At 42.0% G+C, this 27,953-nt stretch overlaps 2 protein-coding genes across 2 annotated transcripts in view; one reads left to right on the top strand and one right to left on the bottom strand.

Annotated features, from left to right (window-relative positions):
* The window catches only part of kif20ba (kinesin family member 20Ba), a gene marked incomplete in the record, with an annotated part of 92,764 nt that extends 92,240 nt beyond the window's left edge, over nt 1-524 (bottom strand). The window contains 1 exon segment of the mRNA XM_034236199.1: nt 398-524.
* A 14,716-nt stretch (nt 525-15,240) lies between these two features.
* Nucleotides 15,241-27,953, top strand: part of LOC117559435 (high-affinity choline transporter 1-like) — a 30,315-nt gene continuing 17,602 nt past the window's right edge. Inside the window, exons 1-3 of the mRNA XM_034236201.1 lie at nt 15,241-15,478; nt 26,953-27,069; nt 27,387-27,542. Of these exons, the coding sequence (XP_034092092.1) occupies nt 15,295-15,478; nt 26,953-27,069; nt 27,387-27,542 (457 nt within the window). The 5' untranslated portion in view covers nt 15,241-15,294. The remainder of the gene's footprint in view (nt 15,479-26,952; nt 27,070-27,386; nt 27,543-27,953) is intronic.

The following is a 27,953-nucleotide window of genomic DNA, read 5'->3' as shown; positions in this document are numbered from 1 at the left end:
AGTGCTTCACAGTAGACATCTCTTAAAATACTTAGAGAAAGTTGGTATCACAGAAAACAGTTAGCGGTAAAAGAGAAAAAAGAGTTTAGAGCAGACAATGCAAAACATAGATTAGAAGTTACGACAATAAAAAAAGTGCATTATAAGGAGGACAGTACAAATTCACATCGAGATAACACGTGGAATCTAAGAAAAAATCCGGTTAAACGTTTCTGAATAGAAGTTAATTAGACTCGTTTTGGGTAGTTTTGTTCTGGGTAGAGCTAACAAACAAGCTAGCTGGTTAGCTTGTTGGTTAGCACCTGTCAACTGATAAAAGTGACAAACAAATGTCCGTTTTCTTTCACAAACAAAGCTAAAAGATCAAATGTCACCTGGGACAACATTCAACACTCACCTGGCTGTTGTATTTGGGACATTAGGTTCGTTTAAAGATAATTATTCCGTGTGTTTTCGCTAACTTCATACAACAACAAGACGCGGTCCAAATTTCAAACGGACCAATCAGATGAAATGAGGATTTGCGCATGCTTCGTTCAGGTGTTCTTGTTCTTTGGTTTTAGCTGAGGACTGTAAACCGAACGTTGAAGGAGCTCGTCGCCCCCTGCTGTACAGACTGAGTAACACAATTACTTCATGAAAACGTTCTCAAAATGGTTCATGGACTTTATATAATACATGCAGTGCTTGAATTGGAATAAAAAAGATGCCAGTACTCTAAATCAGCAACTGTTTCAAGTCAATTTGATTTATACAGCCCAAAAACAATAATTTGGCTCAAAGGTCTTTACAATACAACATACGACTCCCTATATCCTTATCCTCATATCTTTGATTCAATAATTAAAAAGAAACTCAAAAAAGCTTTAACAAACAAGGGAACGTTTTTTTTAACACCGAATATTTACTGTAACGTTCAGAAATTGCATGTTTTTCCACGACTAATCAGGGAGGTGTCCGGGGCTCTCATAGAGAACATGATGTAGTCTACACATGTGCCTGCATCAGGCCATATAGTCAGGGCTGCACATAACTGGTGCGCAGGTGCGCATGCGCACCTCCGCCAAAAAAAGAGCACCGGGTCATTTGAAACAAAGCGCATTTGCGTACCAACATTGAGAGAGGGAGAGAGGGAGAGAGAGAAGGGAGAAGAGAAAATAGAGGAGAGAGAGAGAAAGAAAGATATTTGCGAGTTGCATATGAACCATGATATGAACTCAGGGCCGGCCCGTAGCGCTGGCTAGATGTTCGCCTTGGGCGCCAGATCTGGGGAGTCGCTGCGCTGGCAGTTCTGGGAGGGAAAAAAACATTTTGACCGTTGGTGCTCATCCTAATTTTCGGCCTTGATGTAACAATATTCATAATTAAGTAAATGTAACACCCTTTTCACCCCGGTTACACGTTTCATTTGCCCTGTACGATGGCCGCTGTAAGTGATGAAAATGGGGGATGTTGGCTTATCTGGCGTCCGCAGCTCACAGCCAAAATGCGAGGGTGCACCGGTACCAGCGCTGTTGTTATTAGAATCTGGTGCCGTGCTAGCTGCTCTAACGGATATAAGAAGAAGATGTTTCTACAATAATGTGGAGGGAGAGTCCTCTCCAGTCAGACTGAGAGGCTGATACTACAGCTCAGTGAGATAAGGACTCTTAGTCTAAGTTCAAACGGTTTAGTCACAATTTATGTAAACACATATTTCCAAGGCACTCCTTTATAATTATTGGGATAAACAGGTTTGAAATCATTCCAATGTATACTATAGGACAGTAACCAAAAATATCCTTTAAAACTGGAGAGCTAAAAAAAATGCATAAATAAATAAATGTTAAGGTAAAATAAGATATGAATGAACAACACAAATAAAATAAGTTACATTCATTTGTTATTGGCTATGGTAGGTTATTGGTTATGGTCACATACTTTTTTGATTACATCCACTTGTCTAAGATGACAACAGAGACTTTCGACCCAAACCCAGCTGTTGACTTGTGGATGCAAGCATCTAATCGCAGACTCAACCAGAGAGGAAGAAGTAGGCCTACATCATCAGCTACCATGTCTGACAGAGAGGAAGACAGTGAGGAGAACAGTCAGGAGGGAAGTGATGACAGCTTGTAGGATTACTGGTCGTGCTAATGTTGTCTTGTGTTCACCTCTGCATGTGTGTTCTGTGTTCACCTCTGCATGTGTGTTCAGTGCCGTGTGTCTGGCAAATAAAGTCAAGACCCCCTCAAAGGTTACGGTTTATTTCATTTTAAGGATGAGCACCAAGCAACATCTCCAGGTGCTCCTTTGAGAACCAGGGCAAAAAAGTTATGTGCACCCCTGACTATAGTATCCTATAATGCTGGTGGGTTTGTCTCTTTACTGTATATTTTAGAAAGGCTCACTTTACTTAAAAAAAAGTATGAAAGGCAGCGGATATGGCTAAAGCCTGACTCCTACTGGCGGCTGGTTAAATGATTCCTCGTCCCTGAGTACACTCATGCATCTTTCAGCAGGAAAGGAGAGAGGGAATCAATGGAGCTGCCAGGGAGGACACAGAGGAATAAACGCAACAAATATGCGTACCTAGATGCGTCATGAGGTGTACGCAGTAAGAAGTAACGGTACGCAGATGGGTAAAAATCAGAAGTCCCAGTACTGCGTACCGGTGAGTACTGGCCCAATTCAAGCACTGAATACATGTATATAATGACAACGGAAGAGGATTAGGGACACATGAGATAACAAATCTGAATTAAAAAATAAATAGAAAATTAGAATCCTGAATTATTTTCAGAATACTGAGATTAAAGTAAGAAATCTGTTTAAAAATGTTAACCCTGTGAACAACACATGTTTTCCCATCCATCTGTTTTCTTATGCTTACTGGGACTGGGTGGCAATGGGCTATCCTAATGCTCAATGACAAATCTAGAGCATAGAATAGAATGGGCTTGTTTGAGACGAGCTGCGGCTCGCCTCGAAAGTAGACGAATAGCCGATCGCAGCCGGGGGAGGTCTCAAAAAGCTCGCCTGAAGTCGGACAGCTCGGAGTCGGCTCCTTCATCTTCTTCTTCTTCTCTCGGTTTTTTGGGGGATTGCAAACAGCTTGAAGGTGCATACTGCCGCCTCCGGAGTCGGCTTGACTCGGTTTGCATTTATAAAGAATGCACAAATGTGTTTAATCGTTAATGTCAGATATGTACTAAGCAGTGGCGGTTCTAGAACATTTTACATGGGGGGGCAAAGGGGGGGCAAGAGGTCATGCCAGGGTGGCATAGGAGGGCGGACAGTACGTGGTATTTTACACTGTATATAACCTATTTATTGTTAATTCATGCCCTAACACAAGTGTTCTTAATGCACAAGAGAAACAAGGTGTTCAGACAAACAATCGGGTGCCCTTTGAGTCCCCCAAGCTTACTTCAATAATTTTAAATGAAAGGAAACTACAAAATGTATTTTAAAGCAATGAATTAATGGAACAGGTTGTTTTGCATTACAATGTAAAATTAAATATATATTTTGTTTTAGACAGACACAAAAATTGGTTGTCTTAGACAGACATATTTGCATGTCCTCACTAAGCATTATTACATATTAATTTAATATTAAACAAATCAAAATGGCCAATTATCCCAACATGTTGCTGCTAATATAATCATATGCTTGTCAACTTTAACTGATCAAAAATCAATTCTGAAAAAATACTTGAATTATCTATGAAATTGCAATATTGTCCCTCAGTTTGTTTCAACCCCGTCACGCCATACCATTTACCCTCCTATTAAAATGATGGATCAGTCCATGTGTGGATCAGTCCGTGTGTGGATCAGTCCGTGTGTGGATCAGTCCGTGTGTGGATCAGTCCATGTGTGGATCAGTCCGTGTGTGGATCAGTCCGTGTGTGGATCAGTCCATGTGTGGATCAGTCCGTGTGTGGATCAGTCCGTGTGTGGATCAGTCCATGTGTGGATCAGTCCGTGTGTGAATCAGTCCGTGTGTGAATCAGTCCATGTGTGGATCAGTCCGTGTGTGAATCAGTCCATGTGTGAATCAGTCCATGTGTGGATCAGTCCGTGTGTGGATCAGTCCATGTGTGGATCAGTCCATGTGTGAATCAGTCCATGTGTGGATCAGTCCGTGTGTGGATCAGTCCATGTGTGGATCAGTCCGTGTGTGGATCAGTCCATGTGTGGATCAGTCCGTGTGTGGATCAGTCCGTGTGTGGATCAGTCCATGTGTGGATCAGTCCATGTGTGGATCAGTCCATGTGTGGATCAGTCCATGTGTGGATCAGTCCGTGTGTGGATCAGTCCATGTGTGGATCAGTCCGTGTGTGGATCAGTCCGTGTGTGGATCAGTCCGTGTGTGGATCAGTCCATGTGTGATCTGCATTGAGGGAATTACATCACAAAAGTGTCAGTTTCTTCTCTTACCTATATTTCAGTTTTTTGTATTTTCAGATTAAGATTGACAAGCTCAACATTTCAACTCTGTTATATGAATTAATAATAGTAAATAATTGTTTATTACAAAATAAACAATAGTTTTGCAAAATATTACAATGTTGTAATGTCCTTGACTTCCATGTGGTGCCATATCTTAGCTAAACAAGGTCTCATGCCTACTTTTTGTCAAAAACTTCAACCCTGTTACATTTTTTCAAGGAAATTCCTAGTAATTATTTATATGTTGTGCCTGAGGTGGGAACATGTAAGTAGTCCACTACCAGATGTTATGACCAAACATTTTGGTTTCATTTTTCAAAGATATAAAGACCCAAAAGGCACCCTGATTCAGAGAATACTCAGAATTCTGCATACTGTAAGTACTTAATTATAATTAAGTACACAAATGACATCACCCATCTCTTCAGAGAGCTACAGGTGACCTGTGCAGCAACACATTTCAATCAATAATTGTCAATACTAAGAGCTGCTAGATTGAGCTGCTGTAATGGAATATGTAAGGAGAATAAGAACATACCATGTGGTCCAGCTGGAGTCTCCTCTGCCTCCTGATCCCTGCCTCTGGCCCTCTTTCTGATACTTCATCTTTATTCCTCACATATATTTCTTCTTCTTCACTAATGTCTTCATCTCCTCCTCTTCCTCCTGCTCTGACCCTCCTGGTCTCTTCATCTCCTCCTCTTCCTCCTGCTCTCTTCATCTCTCTTTTCCTTTTCCTCTTTCTGTTCTCATATGTCTTTTTGTTGTTGTTGAATCACTCCTATACTCTGGCCTGCAAGAGTCTACTTGTGAAAAGCACTGGTACAAATGCTTGTATCACTTTACACGTTAGGGCCATGTAGCCTAGCTAATATGTAGCATAACATCAGAAAGTATTGATCAAGCGCACACAGGCAGCTGTGTTTGGATCCAGTTTTTACGGTAAAGGATGTATCCAGGTTTCATTGATCTGGCCTCATGGCTGTGATGTGTAGTTTACGTGGATTTAATAGTAGGCTACCGCGTAGTTTAGCAAAGTGATCGATCTCCCAGCTAACGCTGTCTGCGTAGTATTTTGTAACGTAACGCCCCAAACAGCGCCCGTCTGTTAAACGCTATCAATCAATCAATCAATCAATCAATCAACACTTTATTAATCCCGCAAGGGGCAATTGGTTATGAGCAGCAGCTTATGTCATGAACACAGGCAGGAACATACAAGAAGAAAAACACACAGATACACCCGGGAGCACAGATGTGAATAATTCTAATTTACACTATAAATAGTTCAAAGCATCACAATAATAAATAAATAAATAATCAAGTTAAAAGCCTTTTCAAGAATTAAAAAGTTTGAGTGCAGAAGGGATGAATGATTTAGAAAAGCGATTAGTCCTTTGAGCAGGTAGAGCATATCTTCGCCCTGATGGCAACAGACGAGATTCATGTGAAAGAACACGACCTGGAGAGTTCAGAATGCTCTCTGCTTTCCGCAGAATCTGTTGGGGACAGAAGGAATTTAAGTCTCTCTGTTTCACGCCGATGATCTTGGAGCAGGTTTTAACAATGCTGTTCAGGCTGTTCCTGTCTTTCAGTGTGAGGCTATGGAACCAGCAGATAAAAGAAAAACAAATAAGGCTCTCAATGAATGCTTGGTAAAAACGACAAAGAATGAAAGGCCTGACAGAGAAAGAGTTCAGTTTGCGAAGAATTTGCATTCTCTGTTGACCCCGCTTCACAATACACTCAGTATTCACATCAAATTTGAGGTGGTCATCGAAAATGGTGCCCAAGTATTTGTATGATGTGACCATTTCTACCTTGTCATTGTGTATGATGCACTCCTTAGGAACATCCTTGTGACGTCTAAAATCAATGATCAATTCCTGGGTTTTGGAGACATTTAAATCCAGAAAACTGTCATCACACCAGGAAATAAAATCGGCAAGAGCACCCTCCTGATTGTGAGCCGCTAAGGAGGGACAAGAGGGCGGTATCGTCAGAGAATTTAACCAGGTAGCTGTTGTCTTGCATGCTCCTGCATTTATCAGTGTACATTATAAAAAGTAGGGGCGAAAGAACGCATCCTTGAGGCGAGCCCGTGGAAGTGATGACAGAGTCAGAGAGGCGTCCGTTGACAGACACCTTCTGCTCTCTATTAGTTAGAACGTTTAAAACCCATAAAACAAGTTGATCGGGCAGCTTAAAATGACATAATAGACCAGGAGATGCGGCTGCATTGTGTTAAATGCTGAAGAAAAGTCAGCAAACAAAAGCCTGGCATGGGCTTGTGGCTTTTCAAGGTATTTGTGGAGGGTGCAGTATAAGAAGCTTTAACTCCTCTCCGCCTCTCCCTGCCTGATACGCACATTGTAGAGGATCAAGTTCACCACCTATTACTGACATGACAAGGCCTTTAACAATTTTTTCAAACATTTTCATTACCAATGACGTGAAAGCCACCGGTCTGAAGTCGTTTAGGACTTTAGGATGAGGCTTCTTAGGGATGGGAATTACAGTTGAGGATTTCCACATATCAGGAATTTGGCTATTCTCAAGTGACAATTGGAAGATATGCTGGAAAACACCACAGAGGTCGCTAGCACAATACTGGAGTGTCTGCCCACAAATATGGTCAGGACCTGGGGCCTTCCTAATATTGACTCGTTTTAAGAGATTCCTAACATCATCCTGTTCATCTGCCTCCTGATCCCTGCCTCTGGCCCTCTTTCTGATACTTCATCTTTATTCCTCACATATATTTCTTCTTCTTCACTAATGTCTTCATCTCCTCCTCTTCCTCCTGCTCTGACCCTCCTGGTCTCTTCATCTCCTCCTCTTCCTCCTGCTCTGACCCTCCTGGTCTCTTCAGTGAACTCTCTTTTCCTTTTCCTCTTTCTGTTCGTCCTGATCATTTATCATATGTATTTTTGTTGTTGTTGAATCACTCCTATACTCTGGCCTGCAAGAGTCTACTTGTGAAAAAGCACTGGTACAAATGCTTGTATAACTTTACACGTTAGAGCCATGTAGCCTAGCTAATATGTAGCATATAATCAGAAAGTATTTATCAAACGCACACAGGCAGCTGTGTTTAGATCCAGTTTTTACGGTAAAGGATGTATCCTGGTTTCATTGATCTGGCCTCATTGCTGTGATGTGTAGTTTACGTGGATTTAATAGTAGGCTACCGCATAGTTTAGCAAAGTGATCGATCTCCCAGCTAATGCTGTCTGCGTAGTATTTTGTAATGTAACGCCCCAAACAGCGCCCATCTGTTAAACGCTATCGATTCAAACGGCAGCGTTTTATTAATATTTAGTTTCAAGCTCTCGTCCTTAGTAAAAACAAAACTAGTGGAAGGGGAAATGCTCCCAGGGGAAGCTGACCCATAGGCGCTGGGACGGCTCGCTCCCTCTCTGCAGCGGTGTGAGACGCGGTCTGTGTGAACGCCGCTACGCAGTTTAATGCAGGGCCGTAGCTGCGTTTTTAACGGGCCTAAAATGATATTTAAAATGATTCACTTTTAACTAATGTAATGCTTGTTTCGTTGCTTGAGAAGCTTGTGGAAATAGTGTAGGTTTGTTTTAGTACAGTTTTAGGGAAACAAAAGTTAGGGGGGCAGCTGGGGGGGCAAGGCTCTACACCCCTGGTACTAAGTAAATACATTTGTTCCTGCTCAAGATTAGATTCAACTTTATTGTTATTGCACATATTACAGGTACTGAGACAACGAACTGCAGTTTAGCTTCTAACGGTGCAACAAGCAGTAAAGTGAAAAGTAATGTACACAATCTACAGAATAAAATATAGAATTAATTGAATGATGAATAAACAGTGAGGGATATGAATACACTAGATCAGTGGTTCTCAAATGGTGGGTCGAGACCCAAAAGTGGGTCGCGGACCCGTTTCGAGTGGGTCGCGGATGTGTGAGTGAAGAAAAACAAATTGGAAAAAAAAAAAAAATCCTATTTTTTTTTTTGGGGGAAAAGTCAAACTTTTATTTTGAAGGCCCGATTTTCTAACACTGTGCATGCAGTCGGCGTTGGACTGGAAGTACCGGAGACCATAAACGGTTTTGAAAACTTCTGTCACGTAGTGATCATCTTCTCAATAAAATATCTTTGCTGATGTTTTTTCGAGTCTTCTGGCCAATCAGAATCAAGAGTGTTGCCGGAAGTCCCCACAGAGAATAACTCTGCGGTAGAACTATTCTATATACATCCATGGGTACAACTTCAGATAAAAATGAACACATAATGAAATATGACCCCCGGTTTGATGATTGACAGGTCACAGAACAATGGGGGCTATCTACCCTTACCCACAATTTAAAGTAAGTCACACAGACTCTCTCCTCTTTGCTCTTCTTTGCAAGATGTCAGAACAACGTGAAAAACAAACAATGGCATAACATATTATTAATATGTCGCTAGTAATAGATTTATTTATTTTCTTCTCAGTGTACCAGAATGCATAGTTTATGTTAGTATTTCTAAAAATCTCCTGGAGGAGAATCCCCAAAGACCCCCCTGCTGGGGTTTGGTTTTCAGCATGTGTGCCTTTTTATATAGTTGAGCTTTGATTCCATCATCTCATTAAACCTTATTAAAAAGCATACTTTAGTTCTGTGAAGGGATATAAGGGATATATGCACTGTACTTCACTTTTATTAATATTGTATGCTGCAAAGCGTATATATTACAGCACAATTTTTTTGTTGAATAGATTTGAGTGCTTCAAAATGTTGGGTCGCGATGTATTGACCAAGTAAAAAGTGGGTCCCGAGGCCTGACCAGTTGAGAACCACTGCACTAGATATCAGCCTGTGAGCAGTATGAACAGTGTATGAATATGCTAATATATTGTAGCGACCCTGTATAGGATGCTGAGGGTGTCACTCAGGCATCCCCCGTCTCTCTGCCAATCATAGAGCTGCACAGTGATGCTGGTTGAGGTGCGGACCTGTGGTTGGGGGAGCAGACGGGGGAGGGCGGGAAGTTGTGACGTAGACACTGATATATAAATATATGCAGGGCTGCACATAACTGGTGCACAGGTGCGCATGCGCACCTCCGCCAAAAAAAGAGCACCGTGTCATTTGAAAAAAGGTGCATTTGCATACCAACATTGAGAGAGAGAGAGAGGGAGAGAGAGTAGGGAGAAGAGAAAAGAGAAAAGAGAGGAGAGAGAAGAGAGAGAGAGAGAAATATATTTGCGAGTTGCATATGAACCTATGATATGAACCCGGAGCCGGCCCGTAGCGCTGGCTAGATGTTCGCCTAGGGCGCCAGATCTGTGGAGGCGCTGCGCTGGCAGCTCTGGGAGGGAAAAAAACATTTTTGACCATTGATGCTCATCCTAATTTTCGGCCTTGATGTAACAATATTCACAATTAAGTAAATATAACACCCTTTTCACCCCGGTTACACGTTTCATTTGCCCTGTACGATGGGCGCTGTAAGTGATGAAAATGGGGGATGTTGGCTTATCTGGCGCCCGCAGCTCACAGCCAAAATGCGAGTGAGCGAGGGAGAGAGAGAAGGGGGCACCGCCCGGTACCGGCGCTGTTGTTATTAGAATCTGGTGCTAGCTGCTCTAACGGATATAAGAAGAAGATGTTTCTACAATGATGTGGAGGGAGAGTCCTCTCCAGTCAGACTGAGAGGTTGATAACTACAGCTCAGTGAGGTAAAGGACTCTGAGTGTTTAGATAGTTAACTTTAGTCTAAGTTCAAACGGTTTGGTCACAATTTATGTAAACACATATTTCCAAGGCACTCCTTTATAATTATTGGGATAAACAGGTTTTAAATCATTCCAATGTATACTATAGGACAGTAACCAAAAATATCCTTTAAAACTGGAGAGATAAAAAAAAATGCATAAATAAATGAATGTTAAGGTAAAATAAGATATGAATGAACAACACAAATAAAATAAGTTACATTAATTTGTTATTGGCTATGGTAGGTTATTGGTTATGTTCACATACTTATTTGATTACATCCACTTGTCTAAGATGACAACAGAGACTTTCGACCCAAACCCAGCTGTTGACTTGTGGATGCAAGCAGCTAATCGCAGACTCAACCAGAGAGGAAGAAGTAGGCCTACATCATCAGCTACCATGTCTGACAGAGAGGAAGACAGTGAGGAGAACAGTCAGGAGGGAAGTGATGACAGCTTGTAGGATTACTGGTCGTGCTAATGTTGTCTTGTGTTCACCTCTGCATGTGTGTTCTGTGTTCACCTCTGCATGTGTGTTCTGTGTTCACCTCTGCATGTGTGTTCTGTGCCGTGTGTCTGGCAAATAAAGTCAAGACCACCTCAAAAGTTAGTTTATTTCCTTTTAAGGATGAGCACCAAGCAACATCTCCAGGTGCTCCTTTGAGAACCAGGGCAAAAAAGTGATGTGCATCCCTGTATATATGGGTATGTGTGGGAGTTAGTGTTAGTGTGAGGTTGAACCCACAAGCTGTACATGAACCTGTGATCATCCGTGAATAAGAAGAGTTATTAAAGCCTAATATCTGGAAGCCTGTTTCCGACTCCCTTTGTGATCGTTACATTGGTGTCAGAAGTGACTTTTCGAACGGAGGACATCTATCCTGACGGGAGTTCGTAACTGCGTCACGGAGCTAGCTGGTAAGCTAGCAGAGATGGAAAAGTTCAGCAAGATGGGAGTGAAGCAGGAAAGTAGTGATGGAGAGGAAGAGGGAGCATGCGGGTGGTCGAAGGACATGAGCGGGGAGTTCATGAGTGCACGGGAGGCGAGAGAGCGCCTGAGAGAGTCGGCGGTGAAGATGGCTAGAGACGCGGGAATGTCGCCGTCTCTAGCCATTTCGCGCCATTTCCAAGCTGGATGTAAACAACAATGGCGGCGCCCATCAACCAGTAGCAGCCGCTTTAAAGAGGCGGTTTGTCCCGCCAGAGCTGCTCCGGAATGAGTTGAGTAACCGCTGTAGGGAGTTTGGAGAGTGGCTGCGTGCGTTGGCTAACGACGTGGAGAGCCTGACGCGGCGGGCGTATGCACACATGCCACCCGGAGTGCAGAGTGAGCTGGCACGTGATCAATTAATCAGGGCTCTTCTCCCTGCGGACTTGAGGGTCGAGGTACAGCTGCAGCATCCACAGTCCTTGCAGGCGGCCTTGGAGATGGCTGTGGAGAGAGAGAATGTGTGGAGTGGAGCTGCTAGGAGCAACGGAGGGCCGGCAGCACCGGCTGTGAGGAGCTGCAGGGAGGAGGAGAAACCTGCATGGGTTACCGAGATGACTGAAATGATAAGGGCTGTTTCTCTGCAGCCAACATGCAGACCAAGTACCAGGGTCTGCTGGGGGTGTGGTCAGCCAGGACATTTGGCCAGAGACTGCACCAAGGCACACCGGACCCAGGGAAATGACGGGGGGCCCGCATAAAGGAGAAGATGCGGAACCATTCCCAAACCAGATGATATATCATTATGTCTACCATCATCATAACTCATGCACAGCAACTAGGCCTACTTACATGACAGTATGTACTTCTTGTCCATCTTAAAGGGCTGTGTGTTTAACATTTACATGTGTGTATTCCCTCTACGGCAGCTGCTTCCTTCAAAGGTCTTACCTGTTTCTACAGGTTATTTGTGTTTGTCTTGATGGACCTGACGGTTCGCCACTGGTGTATTCCCTCTACGGCAGCTGCTTCCTTCAAAGGTCTTACCTGTTTCTACAGGTTATTTGTGTTTGTCTTGATGGACCTCTTGAGAGGGCACAAACTGTAAATAACAGTTTACTTCAGAAACTAAGAAACGATATCTGCAGAACTTGCTAAGTAGGCCTCACACAGCCTGTATTGTTCTCCCTCCCTCTCCGATTCAATCGTAGAGTTCAAACCGGTTATTATGCTCTAAATATCTGGAACAAACTAAACCTGAAAGTCCGCTGCAACTCTCACTATTTTTAAATCGAGGCTGAAGACTTTTCTCTTTGCCGCTGCTTTTAATTGAACTATATTAACTACTTTAATGTTTATTTAATTATCTTTGATTTTTAATGACTGTTTTTAAATGGCATTTTCTTAATGTCTTTCATTGTTGTAAAGCAGTTTGAATTGCCTTGTGTTGAAAGGTGATATATAAATAAATTTGCCTTGCTTTGCCAATGTTTCAGCTGAGAATAAAACCTGCTATCAGCTCAAATCTGTGCGCTGCAGCTCCAGCCAAGGAACTGTTCCCCCCTCTGGCCGGAGACGTCGCTCCATCAGAACCAAAACCTCTCTCCACCTGAAAGGTTTCTTCCCCTCTGCTACCGGCCTCATCAACAAGGCCCGGGACCCCCAAATCACACTGACATTTATCCACAACACAAACATTTATTAATGCTAAATTGTTTCTTAAAAATACTTATTTTTGATTGTCTTTATACATTTCTTTTTTTGACCTACTTTTGCAACTTAGTTTCTTAGATTGTTCATGTTCGCAGCTCAGATACCAAAGCAAATTCCTAGTATGTGTGAACGTATGGCAATAATAGTTATTCTGATTCTGTATAAAAAGCCAAGTTTTAGACAGGCCACTATCAATGAAATGCCGGACCCCTGGACGCCCTGGGGTTTATACCTGCCTGCAAACCGTCACAGTTAGGTACAAGAAGTTCAATGTTGGTTTGTGAAGAGGATGTGTTCCTTCTGTGGATGAAGCAAAACTTCCTGAAACTCAACAGCTCCAAGACCGAAGCCATTATAGTTGGCACCCCACACCAGGTTCGGTCATCCACCATCACCACCATCACCTTCTCCGGCCAGGACATTACCCTCTCCTCAATAGTCACCAACCTGGGTGTTAAAATGGACGCCCATCTGACCTTTGAGGCCCACATTAAACAGCTGTGCAAGAACTCCTTTTATCACCTCAGGAACATCGCCAAACTCCGCCCCACACTCACTCTGTCTGACGCCGAAAAGCTGGTCCACGCCTTTGTCTCCTCCAGGCTGGACTACTGCAATGCACTCCTCATCGGGATCCCTAACAAAAGCATCCAGAAGCTCCAATACATTCAGAACAGCGCTGCTAGGATCCTGATGAGGGTGCGCAAATACGATCACATCACCCCCCATCCTTAAAGCACTACACTGGCTACCCGTGGAACTGAGGATCGAATTCAAGGTCTCCGTCCTCACCCACCAGTGTGTCCATGGAACTGCCCCTCCCTACCTCAAGGAACTCCTCACCCCCCATACCTCCTTGCGGACCACTCACTCCAGCAACTCCTCAAACCCCCCAGGACTAAGCTCCGTACTATGGGAGACCGGGCCTTCTGCTCGGCTGCTCCCAGTCTGTGGAATGCTCTTCCCGACCACATGAGAGCACCACAGACCGTGGAGGCTTTTAAAAAAGGCCTCAAAACCCATCTCTTCAAAAGAGCCTTTGCCTAGACCTTTTTATCACCCTTTTATTTATTTATTTATTTTTATTGCTTTTTATTAATTCTACCGTGTTGTGTAATGTTTATTTATACTGTTCATGCTCACTACTTGTAGCACTTCGGGATTTGAAATCAAATATGAAGTGCTTTATAAATGGAACCCATTATTATTATTATTCTTCTGTGTCTCAGCAAATATCAAATCTCTGACCGGTTCTTAAGGAACATCTTCATTTTCTGACATCAGTTGGAAGCTCTCCAGTTTACTCCTCATGTTCCAGTACTTCCAAGGATGTAATCAAAGCCACCATCGCCACTTCATCCGCCCATCAGGAATTGAGGAATACATTTTGTTTTTATCAGTCCATCTCAGCTCTGTATCAGATGCTTGATGCAATTTCTAATTTCAGGGTTGGGAGGGTTACTTTAAAATGTATTACCTATACAAAAATATGAAAATTAAAATATTGAACCTAATCTGTGTATCAAAATATAAAAGAAATGTAACCTGATTACTTTCTTTGAGTATATAGAATATTGAAGGGGCGCTTTTTGGTTAATTTTCAGATTAATATCCGATACACAGGAGCATTAGTGAACTGCAGCATTGCAAGTATGAAGCATATAAGCATTTTGCACGATAAAAAATGACTTTGAGCTTAGTTAAGACAAAAGAAGTTACACCTGGGTGTCAAGTCAAGCCCCGGGCCACACATGAACTGCCAATACTTAGAACTCTAGAGAGAAAACGAGAATTAACCAAAAGCCAGTGTTTTAAACTATTTAACGTGCAACCAAACACTGTTTTTAAAGTGTTGTGTTAGGTAAATGTTCATGTCCTACAAATCCTGCATGGCAATCCTACCTCTGCATGAATAGTTAAGATTATCATATCACCACCTCTTCTTAGACTAGAAGCAGAAGTATGCATCGAGGTTTCTAATCCAACAATAATACAAATGAAGCAGAATGATTACATGCTTACTTAGTTATTGACTGTCTCTCTGTTGTTTTGTGTGTTCAGTGAAAGGTTTTAGTATGGTGACCTTCAGGACAAAGAATCCTGCCAATGCTCATTTATGCATCTACTGCAATTCAGGTATCCAGACTCAGGGACAGTTTCATCCCACAGGCAACAAGACTGTTAAACACCTGAACTGCTGAAACAGCATCCATAACATTCATCTGGCTGCTACTTAGAAATTATGTATCTATTTATCTAATATATCATATTCCAAGAACTTGCATAATAGACTCTCTACAGCTACACTGTAGCTATGTTCGTAAGACAAACCTTGAACACCGGCCTTGAGCAAGGGGTTTCTGGTGAAGCATATTTCTGTCTGTCTTGTTTTTTATCTGGAATGTCCTCCCCCTTTCCAACAACAGAGACCAACTCTATAACCAGTCGGACGTCAGCTAGTCGGGGAGTCAGTCAGCATCTATCATGGCTGTTAACATCCCAGGACTGATAGCCATGGTGATTTTCTACCTGCTGGTTCTTGGGACCGGCATCTGGGCTTCTTTCAAGTCCAAAAGGGAACAGAAGAGAAGCGCAGCCACTGGGATGGATATGGCTCTGCTGGGAAACCGGAGCATTAGCTTGGTGGTGGGGATCTTCACAATGACAGGTGAGGAGGAACACTGGAATTAAAAAGGCATGATTGTAAAGGAAATATTTTGATAGTTCTGTTAAAGTTCTATAGGTGTCATGTGACCTGGATGCAAAACAATGGACACAGTTTTAATCAAGCAGATGTATTTATCGGTCTGTTAATACAAATATTCTGCATTTTGCTGTAGTTGAGTTCCTACACAAACAACCCAAAAAAAGCCTGTTGAAATACGAGCTACAGTATGAAGAATGTGAGTTTGATAAGTGGCTGAAAGAATGAGGAATGTGAAAAGAATGATACCCTTGACGTTGTTTTGTCTAAAAGAAAAGGGTGAAGAAACGCAAGAAAGACACCATTATTCCACAAATTCATTCATGTGGGCACAATGTAAAAGCATTGTCACTTAGTTTGATTTATTTAACTAGAAAACCATTCAGATAATTTGTTGGAAAAGCAAGACCATTCGTACTGTGCATCATGCCAGAGTTATTCATTAAATGACTCGTAAACCTCTTTTAAAGCTCACCTAATTTGCTATATTTGAACAATATATCATAGGGCCATATCTATACAAAACATCTCTGAAGTGTTTTGACCAAACAGATCACCCATTCTAGCCATGCAACATACCCCTCTATTTCAGCCCTGTGACTTGTGCTGATTCTGGGTCCGACCCTTTAACACTAGAACCGCCAACGGGTACATTTGACCCGCAGCTGTTTCTTGATCGTATGTAACTTTTTTTCAATAAAATATTCAAGTCTCCCAGTCCGGGACTTTTCCTGAAAGTGTGTTATGTAGCGCTCTCTGTTGTTAAAAATTGTCAATATGAAGTCAGATTGAAAAAATGGGCCAACAAATTGCCATTTATACCCATCAGCGCCAGTGGGTAATATTTACCTTATAGAAAATGCAGTGATTTTCGCGCTATTGATCTTGCGCGAAAACATAAACATGACGTGTTGCTAAAGCAACGCCTGTTGTTTACTGCGGTTCCTTATAGAGAGATAAATAGATAAATAAAGAGAGATAGATAGATAGATAGATAGATAGATAGATAGATAGATAGATAGATAGATAGATAGATAGATAGATAGATAGATAGATAGATAGATAGATGGATAAATAAGAGGATAGATATTAGATAGATAGATCGATAGATAGATGATAAATAGGAGATATATATAGATAGATAGATAGATAAATAAAGAGATAGATAGATAGATAGATAGATAGATAGATAGATAGATGGATAAATAAAGAGAGATATATAGATAGATAGATAGATAGATAGATAGATGGATATAAAGAGAGATATATAGATAGATAGATAAATAAAGAGAGATATATAGATAGATGATAAATAAAGAGAGATATATAGATAGATAGATAGATAGATAGATAGATAGATAAATAAAGAGAGATATATAGATAGATAGATAGATAGATAGATAGATAAATAAAGAGAGATATATAGATAGATGGATAGATGGATAGAGATAGAGAGAGAGATAGATACACTGAACAAAAATATAAACGCAACACTTTTGTTTTTGCTCCCATTTCTCATGAGATGAACTCAAAGATCTAAAACATTTTCTATAAACACAAAATAACAATTTCTCTCAAATATTGTTCGCAAATCTGAAAGAATCTGTGATAGTGAGCACTTCTCCTTTTCCGAGATAATCCATCCCACCTCACAGGTGTGGCATATCAAGATGCTGATTAGACAGCATGATTATTGCCAGTGGCGTTTTTATATGTATAAAAGTGGTGGGGCACAAAAAACTTAGATGTCTATAAGCTTCTGCAGTGAGATTCATGGCTGGTGAGAGGGCTGTGCATCTTCGCTGGTCTCACGATTCGATTAGATTATCCTGTCAACGATTAGATTCAATTCGATATCCCGATGCATCACGATTCATACCAATGCGTTGCATCCTCAATTTTCTATATTACTGCACATGGCTTATTTTTCATCAATGCATACATGCAGTAAATAATGAACTCTCTTTTTATTATTTAGAAAGTGCTTCAGAAATCAATAACATAAATGTCTTGACATTAATTTATAAACCTAAATAAATGAATTGTAGGTCTAGCCTCCCTATATCTGTGTGTGAAGTTGTTCCATCCTCAAAATAAAAAAATAATGCTTCTGCAGTCTAGCTGCAGCTTCTAGCAGCTTCTTCTGTTAAAGAAAGGACACTGAATGTCCTGAATGTGGCATCACTCACAGGACTTGAGTCTGAACACAGCAGACAACAGGAGTAACAGCATATACAAACAAAAATACTGCATGTGGGTGCACACTTACATTCTCTGTTTTACTGTTACATAAATCCCATGACTGTATGAGATTAAATTAGCTTCATTATATCTCAGTGATTAAGTGAATAATAAAGTTTCTATCGGGTCACTATCAGCCTGTCACTCATTATTTTCAGGGAGGGGGCGGGGCTTTGGAGGAACGGAGAGGAGACGGTGATCGCGGAAGCTTTTTTCCTCCTGCCTTCACAAACTTTACACACGTATATATCGTCTGCAAATTGCTAGAGGGCATTCATACTCTGCAATCCAAGACTTAATTAAATCCACCAAAAACCTGACATGATTGTAACGCGATTATTTTTGAAAAACATAAATTCCTGTGCTCTGAGCCGCAGCGACACGGAGTGATTCAGAGCGGGTCCTTCTGCTGTTGGTTCTGGACTGGTGTTCTTGTGTTGGTGGATAAAGCAGACTGCTCCGTGTTTGGTGTTGCTGTGCCGCTGTCACGTCTGTTCCCTGATCTCTGCGTCACCGACCGATTTGATATTAAAGTGACAGGGGAAAAAAACGTTATAGTAAAGCCATCCATCCATCCATCCATCTTCTCCCGCTTATCCGTGGTCGGGTCGCGGGGGTAGCAGTTCCAGCAGAGAGCCCCAAACTTTCTTTTCCCTGGCGACATCAACCAGCTCTGACTGGGGGATCCCAAGGCGCTCCCAGGCCAGCGAAGAGATATACTCCCTCCACCTGGTCCTAGGTCTACCCCTTGGTTTCTTCCCAGCTGGACGTGCCTGGAACACCTCCCTAGGGAGGCGCCCAGGTGGCATCCTAACTAGGTGCCCGAACCACCTCAACTGGCTCCTTTCGACGCGAAGGAGGAGCGGCTCAACTCCGAGTCCCTCCCTGATGACCGAACTTCTCACCTTATCCCTAAGGGAGACACCAGCCACCCTGCGGAGAAAACCCATCTCGGCCGCTTGTATCTGTTATAGTAAAGCCGCGGCCGGAAAATCAGGAAGCAACGTTACTACGCTATAACCGATTATCTTCCGTCACTGCATCGAGACCGAATCGTCCACGTCCGCATCGCAATGCATCGTAGAAACGATTATTTTCAACACCCCTAGGGCACTGGCACTGACTCTTCAAGTTTACAAATATTATATTTTGACCTAAATCAAAATATAATATTATTTTCAAAAGCTTTTTTTGTCTGATGCTTCAATTAATTTTAAACAGACAGTTCAACAAAAGGATACCCAACAAATGTAATTTTATCATTTAAATATTGAATTGTTCTCTCTTAGTAAGATCCCATTTTCAATAAAATGTCAGTCTTACCTTGAATTGAAGATGAAGTCCATTTGCCTATCCCTCTGGACAAAAATCACTATTACTTTTTTGTAAAAGTCCTCCTTATGTTCTTGTAGTTTCAAAAGTCTATCATAAATCTAATCGATAGATTTATGATTCGAAAATTATAAAAGTAGGGTAGACATGTGGATATTATCCGGCTGAACAAAATGTGCATTTATCTAACAGGTTTGTTTCCCACAGATTTTATTTGGAGCTATTTTCTAAAATCATATGGAGAAATCTCATCGCTTTTTTGTCGAGGGAAGCCATGCGCAGCTTACTTCCTGGTTTTAGGACGCGTCTCTCGTCTCCTCTTCACACACTGCACTTTTCGCGGCACACGTACTTACAGCCAATCAGCTCTGAATGATGTGAGATGACGTATGGTGGGGATGGCAGCTCTATGACCATGACTCCCCTGACGGTCACCCGATTCGTACTTGTAATTTTTTCTATCTATAGCCAATCAGATGTCTCCTAAATTATAAGCCAATCACATGAGCGCGCCCCCACAAGGGTAGATTTATTGCGTTCATGACACTTCATATACGCATTTTGCCTATATAGCCGTCGTCACGTGGGTCAGAGGTGACCGTGTTGTTATTAGGTACTCGAACTGCGCATGCGTGCGATGGATATATCCAGTGCTAAAGCTCCGCCTCTGGCGGTCATCCGGGACTCATAGAACCGTATTTACAGCCATCACTATAGATAGATAGATACAGGGCCGGACTGGGACAATAAGTCAGGCCGGGAATTATACACCCAGTCAGGCCACTACCAGTTTTTTGTGCCATTTTGCTGGATTTATTTGTAAATTTTTACAGCGTTGCTGCCCATAGTGATAGCCCTCTAAATCTACTACCCAAAAATAAACATATGGACATGGGTTACTATTTTTAAAAATGTGCACATTTATTTAGGAACCTATGTGAACATATTGTAAGTGAGGGTTGACCTCAAATCCTATAGGAGGGTCTGGGGGCATGCTCCCTGGTAAGATTTTTTTTTTTAAATGTTGGACTTAAATGCATCAATCTGGTGCACTTTGAGGGGGAAATAAAGAGACTAGACCCATATGAAACAGAACTGTATACATTTAAATAATCATACAATCATAAAAACATGGCCATAACCAATAACATACCTAATCCAATATGAAAAAACATTGAAACTTGTTTATTTATTTATTTTTGGTTCATTTATAGTTGTGTGTGTCTGTGCTCCTGAATCAGCCTCTCCTCTCTCCCCCCTCTCCCCCTGCTCCTCTTTGAGGCAGCAGCAAAGACTAGTTTTAGCTCTCAACAAGTTGTAATAGTTTATCTTACATTTTTTTACCTAGTTAACTTTTTATTTTTATTATTCATGCATATTTTACTAATCACTCCCCCCTCAAATGGAAATATGTGTTTACATAAATGGTGACCAAACCGTTTGAGACCCACTGAGATAACTCAGACTAAGTTAACTATCTAAACACTCAGAGAGTCCTTTACCTCACCTGAGCTGAGGTTATCAGTCTCTCAGTCTGACTGGAGAGGACTCTCCTCCATCCTTGTTGTTGAAAAAGCTCCTTATATCCGTTAGCTAGCACCAGATGCTAACAGTAACCAGTGCGCGCGCTCAGGGGTGGATCTACGGGGGGGCAAGGGGGGGGCAGCTGCCCCCCCACTGTAGAGCCTTGCCCCCCCAGCTGCCCCCCTAACTTTTGTTTCCCTAAAACTGTACTAAAACAAACCTACACTATTTCCACAAGCTTCTCAAGCAACGAAACAAGCATTACATTAGTTAAAATTGAATCATTTTAAATATCATTTTAGGCCCGTTAAAAACGCAGCTACGGCCCTGCATTAAACTGCGGAGCGGCGTTCACACAGACCGCGTCTCACAGAGCTGCAGAGAGGGAGCGAGCCGTCCCAGCGCCTATAGGTCAGCTACCCCTGGGAGCATTTCCCCTTCCACTAGTTTTGTTTTTACTAAGGACGAGAGCTTGAAACTAAATATTAATAAAACGCTGCCGTTTGAATCGATAGGACATTGTACATTTGCACTTCCGGGGCGCTCACGCTGGTGCGACCTGGGAGCAGCTGTGTGTGTCATGCTTTGTTTTTTTGTTGTTCTTCTAGTTTGTGTGAACTTTTCTACATCCAGGAGCTTGTGTGGATTATTTTAATCATGCGGAGTGTCTATATATGCGTCCTTGCGGTGCTTTGGACTCTTTTCAGCCGTATGGCATGGGGACTCAGCGGTGACGTGCTGAGTCACAGGCTCATCTACAGCCGCGAGCTGCTGCTGGATATAAATTCACTGGCAGCAAGTAACCCTATTCCGCCTATTCCCCACTTCCTAAGAAGTGGTAGTACAAATGCTTTACCGGGCGGGATGTTGCCCAAAAATCGTCGGAGGAAGAGAGGAAGGAGAGGAGGCGTTCAACGCAGACTGAGGACAAACGGGCTAGACAACCGACGCCGGCTCCCCCCGCTCCCAACTATCCTTCTCTCCAATGTTCAATCCCTACGGAACAAATTGGACGAATCGGAGGCTTGTGCTAAATTCAAGCGAGATTACAGGGACGCGTGTCTGCTGGCATTCACTGAGACGTGGCTGAAAGCCTCGGACAGCAACGAGGACCTACACATCAGCGGTTTTGGGTACCCTGTTCGGATGGACCGGTCGCCTGTCATAACAAACAAATCCTGCGGGGGTGGAGTATGCTTTTATATCAACAAAAGGTACTGTAATTCCTTCACAGTTCGGGAGGAAATATGTACTCCGGATCTTGAACTGTTATCCATTTCGCTTCGCCCCTTCTACTTGCCTAGAGAGTTCCCCCAGCTGTTTTTCACTATTGTTTACATTCACCCACACGCCTCAGCAGCCACTCAGCTGATTGAGGAAGTTACTAACAGACTGGACTCCCTCTCCCCCGATGCTCCTACATTTATTTTAGGAGATTTTAATCACTGTCAGGTGCATAAGACCTTAAAAACATACGAGCAGTATGTCACATGTCCTACAACTTTAAATAAATCCACTATTGACTTATGTTACGGCACGGTGCCTGGTGCGTTCAAGTCCCTGACCATGCCCCCTTTTGGAGCTTCATACCACACGAGCGTTCTTCTGGTGCCGATCTACAAACCCATCTGCAGGAAACAAGTGTGCACAAAAAAAACTGTGAAATGTTGGACAGAGGAAAGCATTGCCACCTTACAGGCATGCTTGGACTGCACGGATTGGGATGTGTTTTATAGCTCATGCTCTGATCTCAATGAACTGACGTCAACTGTCTCATCCTACATATCATTTTGTGTGGAGTCTAACATTCCTTGTAAAGACATTACCGTCTTCCCTAATAATAAGCCGTGGGTCACGAAGGAACTAAAGAGTGTTATAAATAGAAAGAAATGTATATTTTATACTGGAAGCAGTCAGGACAAAAAAGAAATTAACAGAGAATTAAGAAATGAGATAAGAAAAGCTAAAATAGCTTAAGGGGATAAGGTGGAACTCAAATACAGCAGTGGAGATCTTCGGGAAGCCTGGAGGGGAATCAAATCAATGTCCTCCATCTCCCAGGGTAACAACAATGACAGGGCTAGGAATACAATTAACATTGAGGGAACAAATGAGGCAGACCTCCCCAATGCTTTTAACATTTTTTATTCTCGATTCGAGAAAAATGATTTCTCCATAAACACCTCAACCCTTAGAGAGTCTCTCTCCCCTATCTCAGACATAGTCATTGAACAGGATGATGTTAGGAATCTCTTAAAACGAGTCAATATTAGGAAGGCCCCAGGTCCTGACCATATTTGTGGGCGGACACTCCAGTATTGTGCTAGCGAACTCTGTGGTGTTTTCCAGCATATCTTCCAATTGTCACTTGAGAATAGCCAAATTCCTGATATGTGGAAATCCTCAACTGTAATTCCCATCCCTAAGAAACCTCATCCTAAAGTCCTAAACGACTTCAGACCGGTGGCTTTCACGTCATTGGTAATGAAAATGTTTGAAAAAATTGTTAAAGGCCTTGTCATGTCAGTAATAGGTGGTGAACTTGATCCACTACAATGTGCGTATCAGGCAGGGAGAGGCGGAGAGGAGTTAAAGCTTCTTATACTGCACCCTCCACAAATACCTTGAAAAGCCACAAGCCCATGCCAGGCTTTTGTTTGCTGACTTTTCTTCAGCATTTAACACAATGCAGCCGCATCTCCTGGTCTATTATGTCATTGTAAGCTGCCCGATCAACTTGTTTTATGGGTTTTAAACGTTCTAACTAATAGAGAGCAGAAGGTGTCTGTCAACGGACGCCTCTCTGACTCTGTCATCACTTCCACGGGCTCGCCTCAAGGATGCGTTCTTTCGCCCCTACTTTTTATAATGTACACTGATAAATGCAGGAGCATGCAAGACAACAGCTACCTGGTTAAATTCTCTGACGATACCGCCCTCTTGTCCCTCCTTAGCGGCTCAGAATCAGGCCACGAGGGTGCTCTTGCCGATTTTATTTCCTGGTGTGATGACAGTTTTCTGGAATTGATCATTGATTGTAGACGTCACAAGGATGTTCCTAAGGAGTGCATCATACACAATGACAAGGTAGAAATGGTCACATCATACAAATACTTGGGCACCATTTTCGATGACCACCTCAAATTTGATGTGAATACTGAGTGTATTGTGAAGCGGGGTCAACAGAGAATGCAAATTCTTCGCAAACTGAACTCTTTCTCTGTCAGGCCTTTCATTCTTTGTCGTTTTTACCAAGCATTCATTGAGAGCCTTATTTGTTTTTCTTTTATCTGCTGGTTCCATAGCCTCACACTGAAAGACAGGAACAGCCTGAACAGCATTGTTAAAACCTGCTCCAAGATCATCGGTGTGAAACAGAGAGACTTAAATTCCTTCTGTCCCCAACAGATTCTGCGGAAAGCAGAGAGCATTCTGAACTCTCCAGGTCGTGTTCTTTCACATGAATCTCGTCTGTTGCCATCAGGGCGAAGATATGCTCTACCTGCTCAAAGGACTAATCGCTTTTCTAAATCATTCATCCCTTCTGCACTCAAACTTTTTAATTCTTGAAAAGGCTTTTAACTTGATTATTTATTTATTTATTATTGTGATGCTTTGAACTATTTATAGTGTAAATTAGAATTATTCACATCTGTGCTCCCGGGTGTATCTGTGTGTTTTTCTTCTTGTATGTTCCTGCCTGTGTACATGACATAAGCTGCTGCTCATAACCAATTGCCCCTTGCGGGATTAATAAAGTTGTTGATTGATTGATTGATTGATTGATTGATAGCGTTTAACAGACGGGCGCTGTTTGGGGCGTTACGTTACAAAATACTACGCAGACAGCGTTAGCTGGGAGATCGATCACTTTGCTAAACTACGCGGTAGCCTACTATTAAATTCACGTAAACTACACATCACAGCCATGAGGCCAGATCAATGAAACCTGGATACATCCTTTACCGTAAAAACTGGATCCAAACACAGCTGCCTGTGTGCGCTTGATCAATACTTGCTGATGTTATGCTACATATTAGCTAGGCTACATGGCCCTAACGTGTAAAGTGATACAAGCATTTGTACCAGTGCTTTTCACAAGTAGACTCTTGCAGGCCAGAGTATAGGAGTGATTCAACAACAACAAAAAGACATATGAGAACAGAAAGAGGAAAAGGAAAAGAGCGATGAAGAGAGCAGGAGGAAGAGGAGGAGATGAAGAGACCAGGAGGGTCAGAGCAGGAGGAAGAGGAGGAGATGAAGACATTAGTGAAGAAGAAGAAATATATGTGAGGAATAAAGATGAAGTATCAGAAAGAGGGCCAGAGGCAGGGAAGGCAGAGGAGACTCCAGCTGGACCACATGGTATGTTCTTATTCTCCTTACATATTCCATTACAGCAGCACAATCTAGCAGCTCTTAGTATTGACAATTATTGATTGAAATGTGTTGCTGCACAGGTCACCTGTAGCTCTCTGAAGAGATGGGTGATGTCATTTGTGTACTTAATTATAATTAAGTACTTACAGTATGCAGAATTCTGAGTATTCTCTGAATCAGGTGCCTTTTGGGTCTTTATATCTTTGAAAAATGAAACCAAAATGTTTGGTCATAACATCTGGTAGTGGACTACTTACATGTTCCCACCTCAGGCACAACATATAAATAATTACTAGGAATTTCCTTGAAAAAATGTAACAGGGTTGAAGTTTTTGACAAAAAGTAGGCATGAGACCTTGTTTAGCTAAGATATGGCACCACATGGAAGTCAAGGACATTACAACATTGTAATATTTTGCAAAACTATTGTTTATTTTGTAATAAACAATTATTTACTATTATTAATTCATATAACAGAGTTGAAATGTTGAGCTTGTCAATCTTAATCTGAAAATACAAAAACTGAAATATAGGTAAGAGAAGAAACTGACACTTTTGTGATGTAATTCCCTCAATGCAGATCACACATGGACTGATCCACACACGGACTGATCCACACACGGACTGATCCACACACGGACTGATCCACACACGGACTGATCCACACACGGACTGATCCACACACGGACTGATCCACACATGGACTGATCCACACACGGACTGATCCACACACGGACTGATCCACACACGGACTGATCCACACACGGACTGATCCACACACGGACTGATCCACACACGGACTGATCCACACATGGACTGATCCACACATGGACTGATCCACACACGGACTGATCCACACACGGACTGATCCACACATGGACTGATCCATTATTTTAATAGGAGGGTAAATGGTATGGCGTGACGGGGTTGAAACAAACTGAGGGACAATATTGCAATTTCATAGATAATTCAAGTATTTTTTCAGAATTGATTTTTGATCAGTTAAAGTTGACAAGCATATGATTATATTAGCAGCAACATGTTGGGATAATTGGCCATTTTGATTTGTTTAATATTAAATTAATATGTAATAATGCTTAGTGAGGACATGCAAATATGTCTGTCTAAGACAACCAATTTTTGTGTCTGTCTAAAACAAAATATATATTTAATTTTACATTGTAATGCAAAACAACCTGTTCCATTAATTCATTGCTTTAAAATACATTTTGTAGTTTCCTTTCATTTAAAATGGTTGAAGTAAGCTTGGGGGACTCAAAGGGCACCCGATTGTTTGTCTGAACACCTTGTTTCTCTTGTGCATTAAGAACACTTGTGTTAGGGCATGAATTAACAATAAATAGGTTATATACAGTGTAAAATACCACGTACTGTCCGCCCTCCTATGCCACCCTGGCATGACCTCTTGCCTCCCCTTTGCCCCCCCATGTAAAATGTTCTAGAACCGCCACTGCGCGCGCTTTATCTCACTCGCTTGCGCCACACATACACTAACACACATCCTCCCGAGCTTGAATGACACACAGACCAATCGATGGCATTAGTATGATCTGTATGAAAGTGGCTATGTCGGCAGGCCACATCATGTAGACAGCCAGTCACCCTCTGTGAGGCAGAGTCAGACCCACATTTGCGCAGCGTTGAGTTCACAATACATACATACAAAAAATCCTCAGGCCAGCAGGCCACTTAGCCTCCCGATGGCCAGTCCGGGCCTGGATAGATAGATAGATAAAGAGGGATAGATAGATAGAGATAGATAGATAAAGAGAGATTGATAGATAGAAAGGTGGATAGATTAAACACCATATTATGTTCCAAACCACATCAAGGATCATTGATGAGTTTCCTGTTCCTGTTTCCTGTTTTATTTTGAGCTCTGTTGAAATAGCTGTTGTTTGTCCACTAATTGAATTGTTGTATGTTAATCTCTCCCGTAGCTACCTGGGTCGGAGGAGGCTTCATTGTTGGCACAGCTGAGATGGTGTACCTGCCATCTATGGGTCTAACCTGGGCAATCCTGATGCTGTTGGCATACAGCTCATCCTTTATTATTTGTAAGTTTGATATTACATCTGACAGGATAAACAAATGTAGCCGGATAATATTAAATAGGTAATCAATGTAGATGTGTAATATTTAAAAATGAATTGAAGAAAATATCACTATTTAATAAAAATGTAATTTCTCTTTTCCAAATAGTTGTTACAGATAGAAATAGTTTTTAAAAAAAAAAAAGTATTTAGAGGTATTATACATCTAGGGTTTTCTTTCACACCTCATATTCAGTTTGATTAATATTTAGTAGGTGATTTCAAACGCAGCCTAAGATCGTTTCTTTAATTGTGATGTTTTCTGTCCTCCTTAATTTAAGGTGGCTTGGTGTTTGTAAAGCCGATGAGAGACAGAAACTGTGTGACGTTGCTGGACCCCTTCAATGCCAAGTATGGAAAAGCAATAACTGCTGCACTGTCCCTGGCTTCAATTAGTTTGGATGTTGTCTGGTTACCCTCCACACTAATTGGTTTAGGTATGGTATATAGATTGTTCTCTCTATTTGTACACACACACACACACACACACACACACACACACACACACACACACACACACACACACACACACACACACACACACACACACACACACATACCATGTATACATCACTTCAGGGGACATTACATTGACTTACATGCATTTCCTGGAGACTTATCCTAACCTTAACCATAACCAACACATCCCTAACCCTTACCCTTACTTAACCTTACCCTTACCCTTACCCTTACCCTAAACCTAATCCTAAACCTAACCAAGTCTTCACCCTAAAATTAATGATTCCCCTTATGGGGACCTCCAATTTGTCCCCATAAGGGAAGCCAGTCCCCACACGTGACTATGTAAACAGATTTAGGTCCCCACAAGTATAGTAATGCTAGACCAC

Source organism: Gymnodraco acuticeps, unplaced genomic scaffold (genome assembly GCF_902827175.1).
Source record: "Gymnodraco acuticeps unplaced genomic scaffold, fGymAcu1.1, whole genome shotgun sequence".
Taxonomy (NCBI): Eukaryota; Metazoa; Chordata; class Actinopteri; order Perciformes; family Bathydraconidae; genus Gymnodraco; species Gymnodraco acuticeps.
Note: the sequence above shows the minus strand (reverse complement) of the source record. Positions and strands in the feature narration are given on the sequence as shown.